General features: G+C 42.4%; 1 protein-coding gene across 6 annotated transcripts in view; it reads right to left on the bottom strand.

Moving 5' to 3' along the window:
• NCAM1 (neural cell adhesion molecule 1) overlaps positions 1-17,351 on the bottom strand; it is a 99,756-nt gene that overhangs the window by 26,419 nt on the left and 55,986 nt on the right. For all 6 annotated transcript variants that reach the window (XM_031044106.2, XM_031044107.2, XM_031044108.2 and 3 more), the window contains exons 5-13: positions 16,914-17,051; positions 16,295-16,412; positions 14,880-15,049; positions 14,319-14,461; positions 5,329-5,479; positions 4,568-4,752; positions 4,132-4,228; positions 3,369-3,539; positions 2,527-2,658 (exon numbers count right to left, since the gene is read on the bottom strand). In XM_031044106.2, the coding sequence (XP_030899966.1) occupies positions 2,527-2,658; positions 3,369-3,539; positions 4,132-4,228; positions 4,568-4,752; positions 5,329-5,479; positions 14,319-14,461; positions 14,880-15,049; positions 16,295-16,412; positions 16,914-17,051 (1,305 nt within the window). The remainder of the gene's footprint in view (positions 1-2,526; positions 2,659-3,368; positions 3,540-4,131; positions 4,229-4,567; positions 4,753-5,328; positions 5,480-14,318; positions 14,462-14,879; positions 15,050-16,294; positions 16,413-16,913; positions 17,052-17,351) is intronic.

Genomic DNA, 17,351 nt, shown 5'->3' with positions numbered 1-17,351 from the left:
CTGCACAGGGACTGAATACCTAAAGCCCTTATCTCCCTTGTGTATCCCAGACTACGTCCAATTCAGAAGGCCCTACCACATCATTTGCCTGAGAGTTATAATACTAACCATGATTAGCTTCATGTAAGGGATATAATATTTCCACTGAAACGAACAGGCTCCAAACAATTTAAGGCAAAGGACTGTACATGTCTTCTGGAAACATGAATCCCAGTTGACTCTTTGTAACTACTGCAATTTGCAATTCTGTCTATTCATCTGACCATTCATGCACCCATCTTGACTACCAATCCATTCATCCTGTTAAAAGGTCCACTAAATCCAAGCTTTAATATAATAAAATCTTTATGGAAAACCAGCACAAGCATCATTCAAATCCTGTAATTAGCTTCAGAAATCTCAAAAGAAAAGTGACAGCAGCTTTATGAAGCTTGCCCATGACATAATCTTGGGAATAGCAACTGTTCACTGCAAGGACATGTATGATAAACAGAATAATGCTCACTTAGATAAAAAGGTTTCTTTTAGCTACTATTGATTAATTCCAATTTGAAAGGCACAAAGCTATGGAGCATAAAATGTTTCACTGAACCCAGCTGACAATAAGCATATCCATTAAATCTCTAATTCACTTTGCACTGGGAAGGGGAAAACATGCATTTTTTTATTTAGTATGAGGTTTATTTACTTGAGTATACAATCTACACAAGTGCTGGAAGACTGTCCAAAGACCACGAACAGTAGAAAGTATGAGCGAGAACAGGCAAAACCTGAACTTTTCCTTCAAGGTTTTGCTGTCAAAATTATTAAGATATTCAAAATTCTCAAGTTTTTCATTGGCTTTCAATTTGCCTAAACCAGATCTGCAATTTAGCTAAAACTTTCTCCTGTTGATTTATTATTTTTTCTCTCCCTTGAATAACTTAATTTCATTAAAAATTGAAATTTTTTAATTGATTCATAAACGTGAAGCCTTCCACTACTCCATTCTCTAGTCACCATGCTAGCTATTATTATTAGACAATCACTAAGTTATATATTTGAATCGCATGCTCTACAATAAAGACAAAGATGTTAAACCCTAATTCTCTTCTACATAGAGCAGTATCACCCATAGTGGGATGGCTATTCTAGTGTCAGTCTTGTTAGGAAGTGGACAGTACTAGTTACTTCATTTCTAAGCATCCTGAGAGGAAAAGGTACTAATTAAAAGCTAATGTTATGTGTGTTAGAGGAACACTCTAGAAACATAAAAAGAGAGTGAAAGAAATGCAGAGAGGCACTTACGTGGGTGAGGGATGCCTGCAGTTTTTCCATGGATGGAACACAGACAAAAAGAGAAGACGGAGATAGAAAAACAAAAAATAAATGTAGAAAGATGAGGTGATAGAGAATATAGAGCTGGAAAATCCAAATGCCACCAGCTGTCTCAAATCCAACCCTAGGGAATGGGGTAGGTTACAGGAGTTATCACAACAGAGCAGACATCAATTGCGAGGGCTGGCTTAGTGCAGAGGGCCTGGGATTTCCAAGCATCAAGACGTGTATACTGTCCCATACTGCTCATAAACTCTAGTGAGGCAGAAGTCGTCACACAAAATCAAGACCATGCACAGATCACATGGACTCAAAGCATGCACATACGTGGGCTAGGACTATTGCTAGCTCTGAATTCAGGAGAAGAACCTGCATAGTGGGCATCTGAAGAGCTATGAAATAGATACACAAGTATAGGTGTGATAGTGGGAAGAAGAATAGACTATAGATATAATTGCAAGGGGAATGGGAAAGATCCCCAGGGGTTGCAGGTGGTTGAATACAGTTCCCAACCTGGGTGAGGCTGTGTACAAGGATAAGAGATCTCCTCTCCCTGGCCTGCTTCTATCCCATCTCCCCTATGCACTCTACACTTATTTTTCCCCTCTTTCTCCTCTTCCTGTCTTCGATTTCTCTCTGTTTTTTAATTCTTGCCTCTCTTGTTCCTGGTTGACTCAGAAGCAAAAGGCCAGATCAGAGCATCCTGATTACCCAACTGAAGCAGACAAGAGGCTGTGGAAATTACCTTGCATGCTGCTTAGAATTTTAAAGGACTGATTTTCAGATGAGAGAAATCTCTTTCCCCTCCTTCCACAGCTCTTGGCCAGTCCGATGCTGAACCTCTTAACTTCTGATTTGCAAAAAAAATCTGCCTTGTGGCAATTACATTACATTCTCTATGACCAATACCCCTCTCAACTCACTGCTTTTTCTTACTACAACTTCTCATTGCATAGCCCCTTTTCTTTGACAGTACAAAGTTCATAATAGTAACCCATGGCACAAACTAGTGCAGATGAAATAGTTCCTCTGCCTCCTATCAAAGAAGATTTTTAATTAGCAATGAAATTCACTACAACCAAACATCACAATAAAACAAAGGTAAGTTCTGCAAGAGAAGAAGGTGTCATTCATGCATGGCAGAAATTCCCTGGAGAGATGCAAGGAAAGAGAACCAGAGAAGGAGAGGGAGGACTCAGTTTTACTTACGAACTGGTTGTGTCTTGAAGTCGGATGGCAGGCTGATCTCACCCACGCCCTTGCCATTGACAGCAGACAGTCTCACGGAGTAGGTTGTTTCAGGTTTCAGGCCAGTGATAGTGATCATGCCCTCCACATTTGCTTTTGCAGAAACAAGAGGAGGAAAAGCAAAGAGACGTTCAGGCTTTAGGTCAACAACAAATGCCATGTTTCTATAGTATACTTAGCCATGTTGGCCACATGTGACAGGACCAGCCTCACATAAACAGTGCCAAGAGGAAGGTCAGAGCTACCACCTCTGTGTCAACCTGCTGATTAGAGAGGTGTATTGACACAGCTTCTGTAGAAGGGATATAGCAGAGTGTTTGGCAGACACAAGAGGGCATCTGCCCTTGGCCTGTGCCAGGGAGCTCCCTGAATTATGCTCTTCAAGACCACTGTCATGTGGGGCTCTAACTTTAGTAGACATCCCACCTAAAGCCTACTCATCTGTTGGGCTGCATCATCCAACTGAAAGCAAAGCCCTTAGCAGGAGAGATACCCACCCTTCCACTTTAACATCTATAAGAAGGTCATACACAATGTAAGAGATGGAAAGAACCTGCTGTGGGGTCATTGTGATATTAACAAAGAAATAAGCTCGATTTTTCCTGCACAGACACAAAGGGGGAAATGAGAAGAAAACTCCATGACTAGCTATTATCACATCACCCCAGTGGAGACCTAGAACAAGAATTTCTGCTCCAGATTTTGAAATTACAAAGCTAAGGAACTCTCCACTCCAGCTTTTCCCTAAAGGAAAGAAAGCCTTTTGAGACGCAGGTGGGAGAGGTAACATTTTATCATCCTACCTTCTTTTGCATCATACAGCCTTGAATGCCATTCTCCCTCGCCCAGTGCCCTCCACTCTGCTTTGTACTTGAGGATGGGCACCCCACCAGTAGCTTCAGGCTCATCAAACTCCACCTGGGCAGTACTGGAATACGGCTCCACTCTGTCAATGGAAGGAGAGGACGGAGTATCTGGGAAAGGAAGGGAAAATAACCAGTGACGCAGAAAACAACAGGAAATAAGCTCCAGTGGCAAAGAAAACAGAAAACTGGGAATATTAAACATAGCGTTGTCATGGTTTCACAAAGAAGAGGAGATGGGCAGGCCTGAGGCCCCCCTCAGGAGGGGAAAACTGTTAATAAGTGCTAATTAGACAGCAAAGAGACCATCTTGTTCCTCTTCTAAAAGGCTAGAGACTTAGAGTACCTTCTTAAAAAGAGGACAACCAGAATAGTGTAGGAAGAGCATCCTAGATGCTACTCTATCCTTACAGTGTCTTCCATATGACAGTCCAATGCACAGCTTGACCACTCCTAAATCTGTCCTTAATGGCAGCCCTGAGAGGACACCAGAGCCCCTTCCAATCTATCATGCAGTGAAACACTGGGCCTCTTTGGTTGCCACACAGTGCTCGAAGGTTTTCATGTTGCACGACCTGTACTATTAGGGATATTTCATTGATTTGGAAAAGCACATGTGCACACTTACGCACACATGCAATGGCTGTCAGAATCACAGCATTATGCATATGCATTTCCTTATCTCCCTGCCCAGGATGCTCACCTGCCTGCACAAGAATGAACTCTGAGGACTCCTGGCCAATGCGGTTCACAGCAGTGCAGTTATAGTTCCCAAAGTCATTTTCAGAGTCTGGTGTCACCTATGGAAAGAATGAAGGTTCATGCTCAGATGGGAAAACACTTCCCACTCTGCACTTTGCAGGAGAGAGAAGCCACAGTGAAGTACACGTGCTAACACTCTGATGGCTGTCCACAGAGGAGAGCACTGCAGTGAGCACAAAGTCAAATGCAAGGAAGGGTGATGTCTTCTATTACCAAATTTTATTAGCAATTATGTGCCTGAAACACCACGCAACTTGTCTACTCATAGTAAGCTATGGCAGAAGACTTAACTCCTTCCACATCAGGAACATCAGTTATTTCATATTAATCAACCTTCCTGGCTGCATGTGCCTTCTCCTCTCCTTGCTTTTGCTCACCTCCAGATAGCTTGCTGATGGAGTGTTGTAGATCTTGATGTTGCTGTAGTTTGAGCTGGGAAGCAGCTGTCCATCCCGGAACCAGGAGATGACAGCACTGGGGTAAGCAAATACCTCACAGGTGATGTTCACTTGATTCCCTTCCCAGGTATAGACAGCCACAGGACCCTGAAGCTTGGGGGCATCTGAAAGACAGACACATTTGAAAAGGCAATTTAAGCCACAAAATCTCCTAAAGTAGCCCAATCTGCCTCACTTTAGGGATCCCTTAGCTTGGGTCCAGTTTAATGTGGGGAAGGGAATCTACTAAGGAGATAGGAACTGTCTTTTATTGGGGGTGGGGTGAGCAATGTCTTGCTGAAGGATGTAAGAAGGAATGCTACTCAGTCCCAAAGGCTACTCCTAATACAAGTGTGGGAGGCAGAGCAGACAGCATGCTATGCATCTAGGGAAGTGTATACCAGGAAGTTCCCCTAGGGAAGAACTATGATGCACCCAACAAATGCGACTGCAGCAGACTCATGGCCCGGAATCTTCCCAAGGTGCAAACAGTATCCCAGCATAGCTATAGCAAACATTGGCATGTATGCACACATCAACATGTCTCCAACAAAATGATTTCAGACCCAATTGCTTCCCATGCCCACTACTCAAACAACATGTCCCTAGCTGTAAGTGCCTTAAGTCTCATCACAGGAAATAAAAACAGTCCCCCCTCTAAATACAGGAACACCTTCCCCACCCCATTCTCCACTTCTTACACTGCACTTCAAGATACATGGCCTGGGAGTCCTGCCCGATGGTGTTGCTGGCTGTACATACATATTCTCCGGCATCTGTGTACTGAATGTCTTTGAGAGTCAGGGATGACACTCGGGCATGGCTACGTACTATGATGCGCCCATCCAGGGTCTGGCAAGAAAGAAAAAGAGAATTAGAGGCTGAGCACTGAACCTATAGTTGCAGACTAAAGGGATGGGAACAAGTGCCAGTCTACCTCTCACCAGCCCCTCTAATGTTTCATGTCCTTAAGAAGTGATCACCTGAGGCCAGGTGAAGTCCATGGCATTAAGAGGCATTTCCAAAAAAGCACAAGAAGATTCCTTGTCACTCAGGAATTCAAAGCACCCAGGAGAACGAAAACAAATGAGACAAAGGACCAAACTATCAGACACTACTAAGTGTGTGAAGATAACATCAAGCTTCTTCCCAGAATGGGAACTGTACAGATCAGCTCTGGTCAATTTTTGCCACATGCTCTCACTGAAAACCTAGATGGCCACCATGTTTCTCTCCAGTTTGTGATCAAGCCCAAGTGTTCCATGAGGCCATGGGCTCGTCCCTCCAGCCTGGTGCTTGTGCTTGTGATTCAGCTTGGAAGCTGTACAGCACCAACTCTCTCATCTAGTTGCCAAAGTGGCACAAGCACAAGTGAATAAATTAGGAACCCTCATCCTCAAGGCTGTGCCTGCTGCTGCTGCCTGGCAGACTTCATGCAATTAATGCTCCAAGAACATTAATTTTCCTGGAAGATATAGGACAAGAACTGAGATTACAAATAAAAGCCCTGGGATATATTAAACAGCGAATGCACCGAGCACTAATTCCATCTCTACTGGTCTCAACTGGTCAGATCCTCTGGGCCTGAAACCTCTTTCTGTTCCAAGTTAGTGGTCTCAGCCTCCGAGACTGATGAAGTTTCTACTAGTTAATGTTAGTATAAACTCTGTTAGTATAAAATAGCAAAATACCAGCACATGATCATTACAGCAAAGGTAATTTACATCCAGTGTCACTTGCCTTTTCCCCACTTTGCCAACATCTAACACAAACAAAGGAGTACTAGGTAGTCATGGTAAAATGATAACTTTACAAGTAATGCGAATGACTCTGAAGGTGAAGCTCTGTTTCTTAATGCAAAAGGCTCATGGAACAAAAAAGAAAGATCTGGAAAAATATTCAGTTGAAGAAAATGAAGAAAAAAATGTCTACCCAAGAAAGCATGCTTTGTTTATTCATATTTCACACCACCAGATGCTAACAATTCCTGGCTATTAGAGACATAGGATAGACAGAAAATTGTGAGCCAGACATAGATATACTTGTCATCCCTTCTCCTAGCATCTTTGATTCTGAGGACTGTGGATAAAAAAAATGCTTCATAGTAATAGGGAGACAACCTAAGGGACACAGGCAACAGAACTCATGCCACAGCAACTGCCACTTTACAGTAAAGGGTATGATGGTTCTCTATATTGCAAATTACTACAACTTATCCCAAGATACACACTGGTGTTTTTCTCCAAATTCACACAATCCCATGTGGCACATCACCAGGGTGTACAAAGCTGGCCTACATTTCAATACTTCAGTGCCAAAGGGGAAGGCAAGAGACAAGTGGGAAATGCATTTCAACTCCTCCCCTCCACCTTCTGGATTTTGCAATCTTTTCACAAGAAGTATCCATGACTTAATTTCATACAGTTGCATCTTCACCTCACCCACTTTTCACACATCATTACAAAATGATGTGGACATTAACACCCTGAAAGCCTGATCATTGCTATAAATTCCACTGGAGGAAGACAGGTGGTCTCTCCTAACTCTGTGCTTGCACTGCACTAACCGGAGCTCACCTGCAGCTCCTCATATTTGTAAGGTTGCACTAATTCTCAGGTATCAGAAAGGCATCACCAGTTTCTGGTGTAACCAAAGTGCAATTTTGCTTTTTAGCATCTGCTGGTGACAACGTGGGGTTTGTTAGTGCATGCTGGTAATACAACTTTCAACAATTCTCCAGTATAGGCAGGACTAGAATGGTGAACTGAGACATAGCATCATAGAATCATAGAATAGTTAGGGTTGGAAAGGACCTTAAGATCATTTAGTTCCAACCCTCCTGCCATGGGCAAGGACACCTCACACTAAACCATGTCACCCAAGGCTCTGTCCAGCCTGCCCTTGAACACTGCCAGGGATGAAGCACTCACAACTTCCTTGGGCAACCCATTCCAGTGCCTCAGCACCCTTACAGTAAAGAATTTCTTCCTTATATCCAATCTAAACTTCCCCTGTTTAAGTTTTAACCTATCACCCCTTGTCCTATCACTACAGTCCCTAATGAAGAGGCCCTCCACAGGCTCCCTTCAGACACTTCAAGGCTGCTATGAGATTTCCACGCAGCCTTCTCTTCTCCAGGCTGAACAGCCCCAACTTTCTCAGCCTGTCTTCATATGGGAGGTGCTCCAGCCCCTGATCATCCTCGTGGCCTCCTCTGGACTTGTTCCAACAGTTCCATGTCCTTTTTATGTTGAGGACACCAGAACTGCACACAATGCTCCAAGTGATGTCTCACGAGAGCAGAGTAGAGGGGCAGGATCACCTCCTTTGACCTGTTCATCACGGCTCCTTTTGATGCAGCCCAGCATACAGTTGGCTTTCTGGGGTGCAAGCACACACTATTGGCTCATGTTAAGTTTCTCATCAGATAACAGACTGTGTATAGTAAGTGGAGCTGAAAGCAGTTTGGAGAAGAAGCAGTTATGCCTCCAAAGCACAATAACACCCAGATGTGCTGCTATGGCTGAAACCCATGGACACTTCCTTATTTTGAACTAGCTAATGCATTAGTAAAAGCGAAACACTCAGTGCCAAATATCACGTTCAGTTTCCCTGAGAAACTGAACTCCCTGCTGCTGCAATACACTGCTAAAAGACCCTGTGCCAGCTATCTTAAAGATGTATCTATATAAGCTGCAACAATAAGCTTCAACAATGTTCTCACAGAACCTCACTTGGGTATTTTAAGACATGGATACAGTAAGAAATTTAGAGACAGCAAGCTTAGTAGTATTAATGCTCAGATTAATGAAAAGCTTGAGACAGAGAGCACAGTGAAAACACTGGGGAGTGAGGGGAGTACCAAGAACAACTGTAATTAGGAGTTCACATGAGGCCTAAAGAGATGCAACTACTCAGATTTCAAACTGTCCAGGCCAAAGTGGTGCAAATATATCTGATGCTTTCATTTCACAATTCATCTATCCCAACAGGTAATTCTGAAGTAAGAATGGGCAGCATCTTCTGAGCCCCATATGAAACAAAGGCAGATGGTGCTTAAGGTTCCCTTTGTTTAGGCCACACCAGTCTCTACGTTCTAAGGTGGCTTAAAAACAAAAAATAATTCAGGATATATAGAAGCCTCCACAAAATTCACCTAAACATACAAATATGAGTCATCCAGTTCTGACAGCTGATTTTGTTCTTTACCTGATGCCTATTATTTGCTTGAAAACAAACTTCCTGCTTCATTTTGAAGCAAGAATGCTACAAATCAGGTACATGCAAAGGGAAGTTGTTGTTACTTTTGAAGTACAGCACTAAGTGTGAACTAAAATGGCAACAAACCATAACTGCCCCGAACTGAGTTACTACACTATTCCCACCCCCCTCAATGACCCTGCAAATCAAGGGCAAATAAAAGTATGGAAGTTTGGGGCATTTTCTGGAGAAATGCAACTTGTAAAGGATTTATCTGCATTGATTCTGAAATGGAACATGACACCATGAGCAAACAGATGAGTTGGCTGGAGCACAAGAGGCTATCTTTGGGAAAAAATACTCTCACAATACACGCTGTTGCTAATTCTTAAAACTCTAAAAGAGAGATATGATTCATACTGGTAGCATAGTATGAATAGAACATAGAACACGGTGAAAGCAGTATTTGTCAGATTTGACATTTGCTTTTATTTTTAGTTGTCTTGGTTTTTTTTACTCACTCCCAACACAGCTAGTTTGCTCATCCAGAAATGCATTACTACATGGCAAGCAACTTCTAACTCTATAAGCCGTCTCTTTTATGTGTTGGTATTTATTCTGGTCATATTATTAATGCTGATTTAGTTGGCGTGGTTACTGCACTAGAGATTTGTTAATCTGTAATGCCTAAGAAAAGAACCAAAATCAAATAACTAAGAAGTTTGCTAAAGGTCTGGTAATCTTATACCTCTTGTTTCTCAGGTCGGGTCCACGAAGCCTGGAGAGAACAGATATAGAACACAACAACAACAGGGAAAAAAAAAAGCAATAAGAGTTTATCAAAGGTTGCTTTTAGGTATCATATTGTATGCACCACATTGCGTTCTGTGCACATGCAGGCTTCAACTTGTTTATCTCGTGTGTGGGGTGATCATTTCCATTTCCCACTATAACCTCAATTTAGTTTTGCATTCAAATTTAATAACCTATAAATTAGTCTTTAAATGATTAAGCAAAGGCTAATGATACCTAAAGACTGCTTCTGGCTTTACATATCCAGTGACTATTTCCCTTGTCACATCCTCACCATTTTTAGAAACCCGTTCCAAGCAGACAGGGGAAGTGATTCTGATATCCTATGGCATTAAATAGTTATGGAACTGGTTTTCTAACACTGGCTTGTTAGCTACCCACACACACTGATTAACATTAACACTCATATTCTTAATGGGATCATGCATTTGTACACATTTTTACATGCATACTGTGCCAGGAGGAGGCGACCCTGTGCTGCAGAGCACTGCAACAGTATGATCCCCTTGGACAGGAGACAGCAGAGTAGAACCTTGTACCTCCAGTTGATAACGTCCAGCTCCTTATGCTTAGGGTTATGTGCACCCAATCCTTACTGGACTTGAGACAACCAAACAACAGATGTGAAACATGCACAAACCTTACCAATAAACATACATTTCCCATTCAGAGAAAGCCATCAACTGTTTGGACCATATTCGCTATAGTTCAGAAAGACGAGAAGTTGCTGGGTTCTGTCTTTCCCCTAAAATTTATCTTTACAATATTTTTCTTCTGGTCTCTATTTCAATTGCAACTTGATCCATTTCAGTTCAGGAGTCAAAAATCACCTGCTAATATCACAGCCATGATGGCATCATTGAATGTGAGGCACAAGCATTGCTGACATAGGGGTATAACAGCATACATAAGACTGACATTACAGAAATGGAGATGAAAGATTAGGAAATAAGAATAAAAAACCTCATGGTATTATTTCCACAGTGCTTCTAGGGAACATCGGGAGAGTATTAACATATGGTACAAACAGCCTCATTTTAGACCACCTTTATAAAAGCAAGTTACTTGCTTGTAACTAGAGGCCTGAGGTGAAGTCACCTGAAGTGAACCTCACCAACACCTGCATGGGTAGAACACCCCCATCATCTGATCATTTCTGTGTGTGAATATATATATCCTATTGTGCACAACTTCCTTGAAAGATGAACAAGCAACTGTAATAGTTCAGCATAATCCCTTTTTGATGTGCCAGTCATTTTCTGTACCTGAGCAAATCAAGCTACCAAGGGAACTGCTTTGCTTATATGCATGCAAGTCTCCTTTCAATCCTATTCACAAAGTATGGTGTCAGCACAGGGGGATTAAAAAAGAAGACGACAACATCCTTTTATCCTTTGGTGTTCAGTGCCTGTCAATCTAAAGGAAGATGGGGGAGGATAAAAGCCTGTTCCCACACTCCTAGGGCACTCAGTGTGAGGGAAAGAAAAGACAGAACCACATTCTCTATCCTGAATAATTTAACACTAACTCTCCCTCACAAAGACAAAGAGATACACAAGCTCTGCTCAGCACCATGCAGGGGACAGAGCAGAACCAAGAGCCCCATGCATGCTAGCATTTTATCTTCCCTTTAGAAGAAAGTTGTTAAATGGGAGCTTATATTAAATTTTGAAATCCTATGTGAGATCCTATGCCACAGGTAAACCTACTGCCACCTCCGGCAAGATCACAAAAGACCTAAATACAAGCGTCACTTGGCACCCTTCCCATTCTTCACACACTGAGCTATACTGCTGGGTAAGAAACCTAGGGCTGTCTCCACTACTGTTTCATGAAAGCATGCATGTGAGTACTCAGCAATTACCTCATTCAGAAATCTGATGGGAAATACACTCACATCTGCATTAAAAATGGAAAACTTGTATACACCAGCACACAGCACATCAAAACTACATTAACTGAATCACAGTTAGTATTCTGCTAGAGCAATAGGAAAGTCTCTTGAAAGGGTATGAAATATACTAAAGGCCATGAGGAATATGGCATACTGCCTTGAACAGCTTTACATATGGTTTCATGCAAAGAGAAAGCATTCCTACTCCCTGTAATGGCACAGCAATAAATACTTGAGATAAGATTAAGCCAAGCCATTTCAAATTATCATGTTGATAACTTTCAAGGCCTGCTAGCTCTTGCTATGTTTTGCAGTAGTGATACATAGGAATTCCACACTGACAGCACAGAAGAATACAAGCTGCCATCGTACTAGTAAGAGGAAGCTTCCATCATGCCAGTATTTGGAAGTTTGGTCTGCTTATCCCTGTTGGTATGCAGTTGCCAATCATCTGATCTTGCTAAGCACAGTCACAATGACTGTATTCAGCCAAACCTTCAGACCATCTTCCAAGCAAAAGATTGTTTGCCCAAGGGGTGCCACGTTATGTAGGTATAGCCAGAGAGAGAACAATCTCTTGCTCTGCATGCCAGGATATCAACAGGTCTCCTCAGGGAAATGTGGGAATGTTGAAACAATTGTGACATTGTCAACCTAGGTCACCTCCCATCCCTCTTCCACGCATCAGGTTGTCTCTGTTCTTGGACAAAGATTGAGAGGGGGAAGCCACTAAGCAAAGATGGAGTTTGCTTTGTTTGCTTGGGGGTTTTAGCTTGGTTTTTCTGAAATACCAGATGTTCATGGGAGTTAAGGCAACTCTAGACCTTTAAAACCTGGGCTGAAGTATGACTACACACGTAAACAACGTGTAGCAAGACAGATGCATCCAAGTACCTGAAGAATAGTCTAAAGTAAGGCTTGATATTTTAAAACTAGTATTGTCTGTCCTACAGCAAAGACCATCCATTTCCTTGTGCAATCCCAGAGAAAGTGAGTCAATAGTAAACTGGATATACGCACTTGGTTGAACATGTAACAGAATGTTTTTCAAACCTAAATGACCTGAGGATTTTCTGGATATCTATACCATTCACCTAAACTTATAGCACATGACAGAGAATGGGAAAAAGTAAAAACCAAACCAAAACACACAGACACAAAAATCCTGCCTAGAAAGTGCAAAGGACACGATAAAAATCATTTTTGCCCTGAAGGTTTTAACCAATACATAAAACATAGGGTAGCACCTCAAAACTTGGAATTTGCCCCCAATTCATGTCAGAAACTATCAGCGCATTTACATTTTCCTTAATATTGATCACCAACTTAAAAGTATCAAGCAAGATATACGAGTCTCAAAAATGGTTAGCAGTTTTGCCACTGAGATCTTGTTAGTTTAATTGAGCTGGACAGATGGGACTCTCTGAAAACAGGCTCTCTGACATACTCCTACTTGATTTAGTATTCTTTCAGATCCTATATCACTCTCCCTTTCAAAGCTCTTTTCTGTTGCTGTGATCTGAGCTCTAGTGTTTGAAGCACTAGAACACTCAGCTCCTCCTACCACTCTCCTAGAGAGAGACAGGACCATGAAAAACCTTGTCCTATCAAGGACAGGTCCCCCAGCCATGCTTTTGAAGGCAATGGAAACCTCTCTCTAAACATTGCAAGGATTTATGTTAGTCCTCAAATCCAAAAGATGTTAAGAAATAATTAAGGCCGGAAACCTCTGGCACTCTGATTAGTAAGTTACGCATTAACAACATGGTGAAGAGCTGACATCATCAAGGAAATTAATAAAGCTCATTTAGGAGCCTATAGTGCAGGATGGCACCTCTGTCGCTTTAAGACTTTCATAGTCTATCAACTCGCCTTCATATTGAGTCAGAACCACTATATGTCCAAGTTAGCTGAGCCTTGAAGCATCTTGTTATCACAAGATTATTAATAAGCAACAACATCTTATTCCAACTTTTGGCTAGGCTTCCTTTAGCTCTAAACTGTCCCCTGATCACCGTATGCAACTATTATGAAATAGCAGTAATACAGCACCCTTTTATCTCATCTAGTTAAGAGAAACTGTGGCCAATAAAAAAAGCACTTCTTTAAAAGAAAAACTGCTAATTATTTTTGCCTTTAAGGACAAAATGGTGCTGATGTGATCAACAAAACAGGTGAACACAAAGGCAGCCAAGGCTTTTGTGCTTCAGATACATGCAGTACTAGAATACAATACAGAAGGAATTAACAGGCTCATTTTGGTCCACTGCATCTTTGAGAGGTAATACCCCACACCCCTCCACCTGCCACCCTCCCAGATCAAGATCATATCATCATCATGATGTCAGCATGGACAGCACTGGAATCAGGCTGCTCATTCCTACGTCAGCTTGGAAAAAGAAGGGAAAAACCCTTTCACAAGCTTCCTGCAACTGTAGGTCCCTATGGAAACTCCTCTGAAAAGGCTCCAGGGCCTACTGCTTTTCAAGTTAATTCAACTCAATATCAGCAGGAATTAAAGAACATAACTTCAGTCATTATAAACTGAGATGGTTCTTCCTACAAAAGGACACCTATAGCATTACTTTGGCTGTGAAGCTGACCTTTTTTTTAGCAGTTAGCCTGTGTACTACCACAAGCGCTCTCACTACACAGAGGGGTATCACCATGATTTGCATTGTGCATCTGCGTGCAGCTATCATGCATTCTGGATCAGCAGAGGCAGGCAGGTACAAGCTGCACTGATCCCAGCAAATGAGATCATGGTTTTGGTAAGGGTTATACCTTCTCTTCATTGCTGATGTTCCGGGTGGAAGTTCTCCAAGTGATAGAAGGGATTGGGTCCCCAGATGCCTCACACGTCAGTGTAATCTGATCCTCCAGCTCCATGGCTGTTTTATTCTCCACATAAGTGATTTTGGGTTTTGCTGAAAAGAAAAAGCAACACAGTGGTGGGGTGGAGTTCACCTCTCTGCCCAAGTTATAGCAAGTCCCACTGAAGTGCTAAAGACCTTTTAATGACAGCTTTGGGTGGATTAGGATTCAGCCCTCTGGGCCTGGAAGATATTCCAAGTAATATGTCAATTCCACACCTCCCCCCTGTGCAGGATTGAATTTCTTTTATCAGAGAGCAAGCAGAATGGAGTTGGCATCTATTTCAGAAACACTCAGAGAATTTTTGCCTGGCATGGTGGCAAAGATGCACAGCACTACTTGGGAAAGCAGCAGCTCTGGATAAGCCACATCAGGTATTAACTGGGACAAGCAGGTTACTTCCAGCTTGCACTGGTGAGCTACCAGTATCCAACAGGATTGGGAAGAGAGGAACAGTAAAAGGGTATTTACCAAAGACTTTGAGATGAATGGTGGCATCTTGCTCGCCAGCCTTGTTCTCAGCAATGCAGATGTATTCCGCTTCATCGCTCTTATCCACCTTCTTGATGATGAGCTCAGACCCATCATAATTAAAACTGTATTTCTCTTCATCATCAGCCTCTTCTATTGGCTCTCCATCCCTGCAGAGCACAGAGCACACTGGCTGTGTTGGAGGGGAGGAGCAATCAAAGGCTGTTTGTGCTAATGGTAGGACTGTGTTACTGTACTGAAACTCCTCAGATAAAGAGGGATCACCATCTTTTCCTTTCCCCAAGAGCTACACAGCTTACATTTTGATCTATTCCTAACCCCTCCTGCCTTAGGGCTCTTGGCAGCTGAATCTTCCATCTCCTGACACACATCATAGCCTACATGCAAGAGCTATAAACATCACTGAAGGTGGCTTCTGCCCTTGCATAGCAACACAGTATCCCAAGTTGTCATCAGCTTTTTCAACATCACAACTTGCTCTTGTAACCTTTACCAAAGGCCGCACAGTTTCGGCAACAGCATACCTCAAGTCTGTATCACTGCCTGACAGTGAGATTTAGACATGATGAAACAAAGAGAAAGAATTTAGACGAGATCTCTGGGAATAACAAATGCAAATTACAGCATCCATTTTTGCCTACACTTCCCCACCATGCAACAGATGGTAAAAAACTGACCCATAGCACAGGTCTGATCAACATGAAGCTTCATCTCTATTTGCAGCTTGACAAAGGATGCAATGGGACAGTGAAAAAATGCTGGGTTTACTGTTTCATTGTTGTTCTCATTTTTCCAGGAATGTGTTCGGGTTTTGGGTAGGACAGAGTGAATTTTCTTCATTGTAATTCATACAGTGCTGGTTTGGGTTTGTAACCAAAACAGCACTGATAACACAATGATGTTTTAGCTATTGCTAAAATACACACAATGTCAAAGGGCTTTTTCTGCTTCTCACACTGCCCTTCTAAGCAAGTAGGCTGGGGGTGCACAAGCAACTGGGAGCTGGGAAAGCTGACCTCGCTAAACACCTGCCTGCAAATGGGAAGCACTGAATGAATTCCTTATTTTGCTTTGCCTCTATGCACAGAGTTGGCTTTACCTATATCAAACTGTCTTTATCTATCTCAATCAATGAGTTTTTGGATTTTACCCTTCAGATTCTCCTCCCCATCCCTACTCATCACGTAGTGAGTGTGTGTGTGTGCCTGTTGGGAGTTAACCTAAAACAAGCTAACTGCAATTCCGTCAGGAAGCCATTCTTTCTCTTGTGAGAAAAATGAATTAATCTTATTCCAGTTAAAAAAGTTGCTTTCCCTTCTGCCTGGTTTGGCAAAAAAATCCATGCTCACACACAATCAGCACACATAATGAGGAAATTGCACACAGCATCTTACTTTGTCCACGTCATTGTTGGCTCAGGAAAGCCATCGGCATCACATGCTAAGGTGACAGACTGGCTGAGGTTGGCAGTGGCATTCATAGTGCTCTGCCTGGCACGCACAGAAGGAGGTACTAGAAGAGAAGGAATCCACATTCAAGTTAGAAAGGATAGAAGATGGAAGAATGAGCCCTGGAAGGCTTACTGTAAATCTCTGCAATACAAACACACACATCCCACTAGTAATTCAAACCCTCATGCCATCACCCGCAGGTTTCAATCAACAGCTTTGATGCATGAGCTCTCCAAAGCAATCAGCAGAAGGAAGGAAGGGCAGGGGATGGGGAGAGGCAAAAAACATCAGCATTGCAGACCAAACTACTTGTGAGCCCCAACAAGATCTACACCTCACTTGAAGTCATAAAACACTTAAGGTTTCACTTGACATGGTAATTTCCCATAAACATCTGGTAAACAGTCAATTTCACGGACATTTTTATTTGACACAGCAAAGAAAGATTAGTGAGCTGATGGCAAATCATGAATGTGAATCTAAAGTAACATTTGCATCAGCAGCCTGGAGCGCATGTGCTACATATGCTGTCCCCATATTAGCTTCACTCTGAGCTGCTCACCATTTACGATGACCTGAATATCTTTGAAGTTGATCTCTCCACGAGCCAGGATCCGGCCCTCACAGCGGTATGTCCCTTCATCTGTTTTCTTGATTCCCCGGATCTGCAGGTAGTTGTTGGACAGGACTATAAATCGAACTAGAAAAGACAAAAGGAAGGTTCATCCACAGATCCTCAGGAAAGCTCACTGCACGCAACAGGTTCTTCTCTCCTTGCCCTTTCTAGGCTGAGATAAGGCTTAATGTAATGAAACTTCCCTCCCCATCATTTAATGGTGATGCTGCCGTAACTGGATCTGACATTGCCAAGAAAGAAACCGGATGTTTGCAAACTGCTCTGGTGCTTTATACCTAAGTGCACACAGAGAAACACACATACACAAGCACATTTACATTTAATCAGTATCAGACAACAAGCAATTTGAAACTTTCTTGCCCC

This window comes from Melopsittacus undulatus, chromosome 15 (genome assembly GCF_012275295.1).
Source record: "Melopsittacus undulatus isolate bMelUnd1 chromosome 15, bMelUnd1.mat.Z, whole genome shotgun sequence".
NCBI classification, from domain to species: Eukaryota; Metazoa; Chordata; class Aves; order Psittaciformes; family Psittaculidae; genus Melopsittacus; species Melopsittacus undulatus.
The sequence above is the reverse complement of the archived record's forward strand: the minus strand, read 5'-3'. Positions and strand labels throughout refer to the sequence as shown.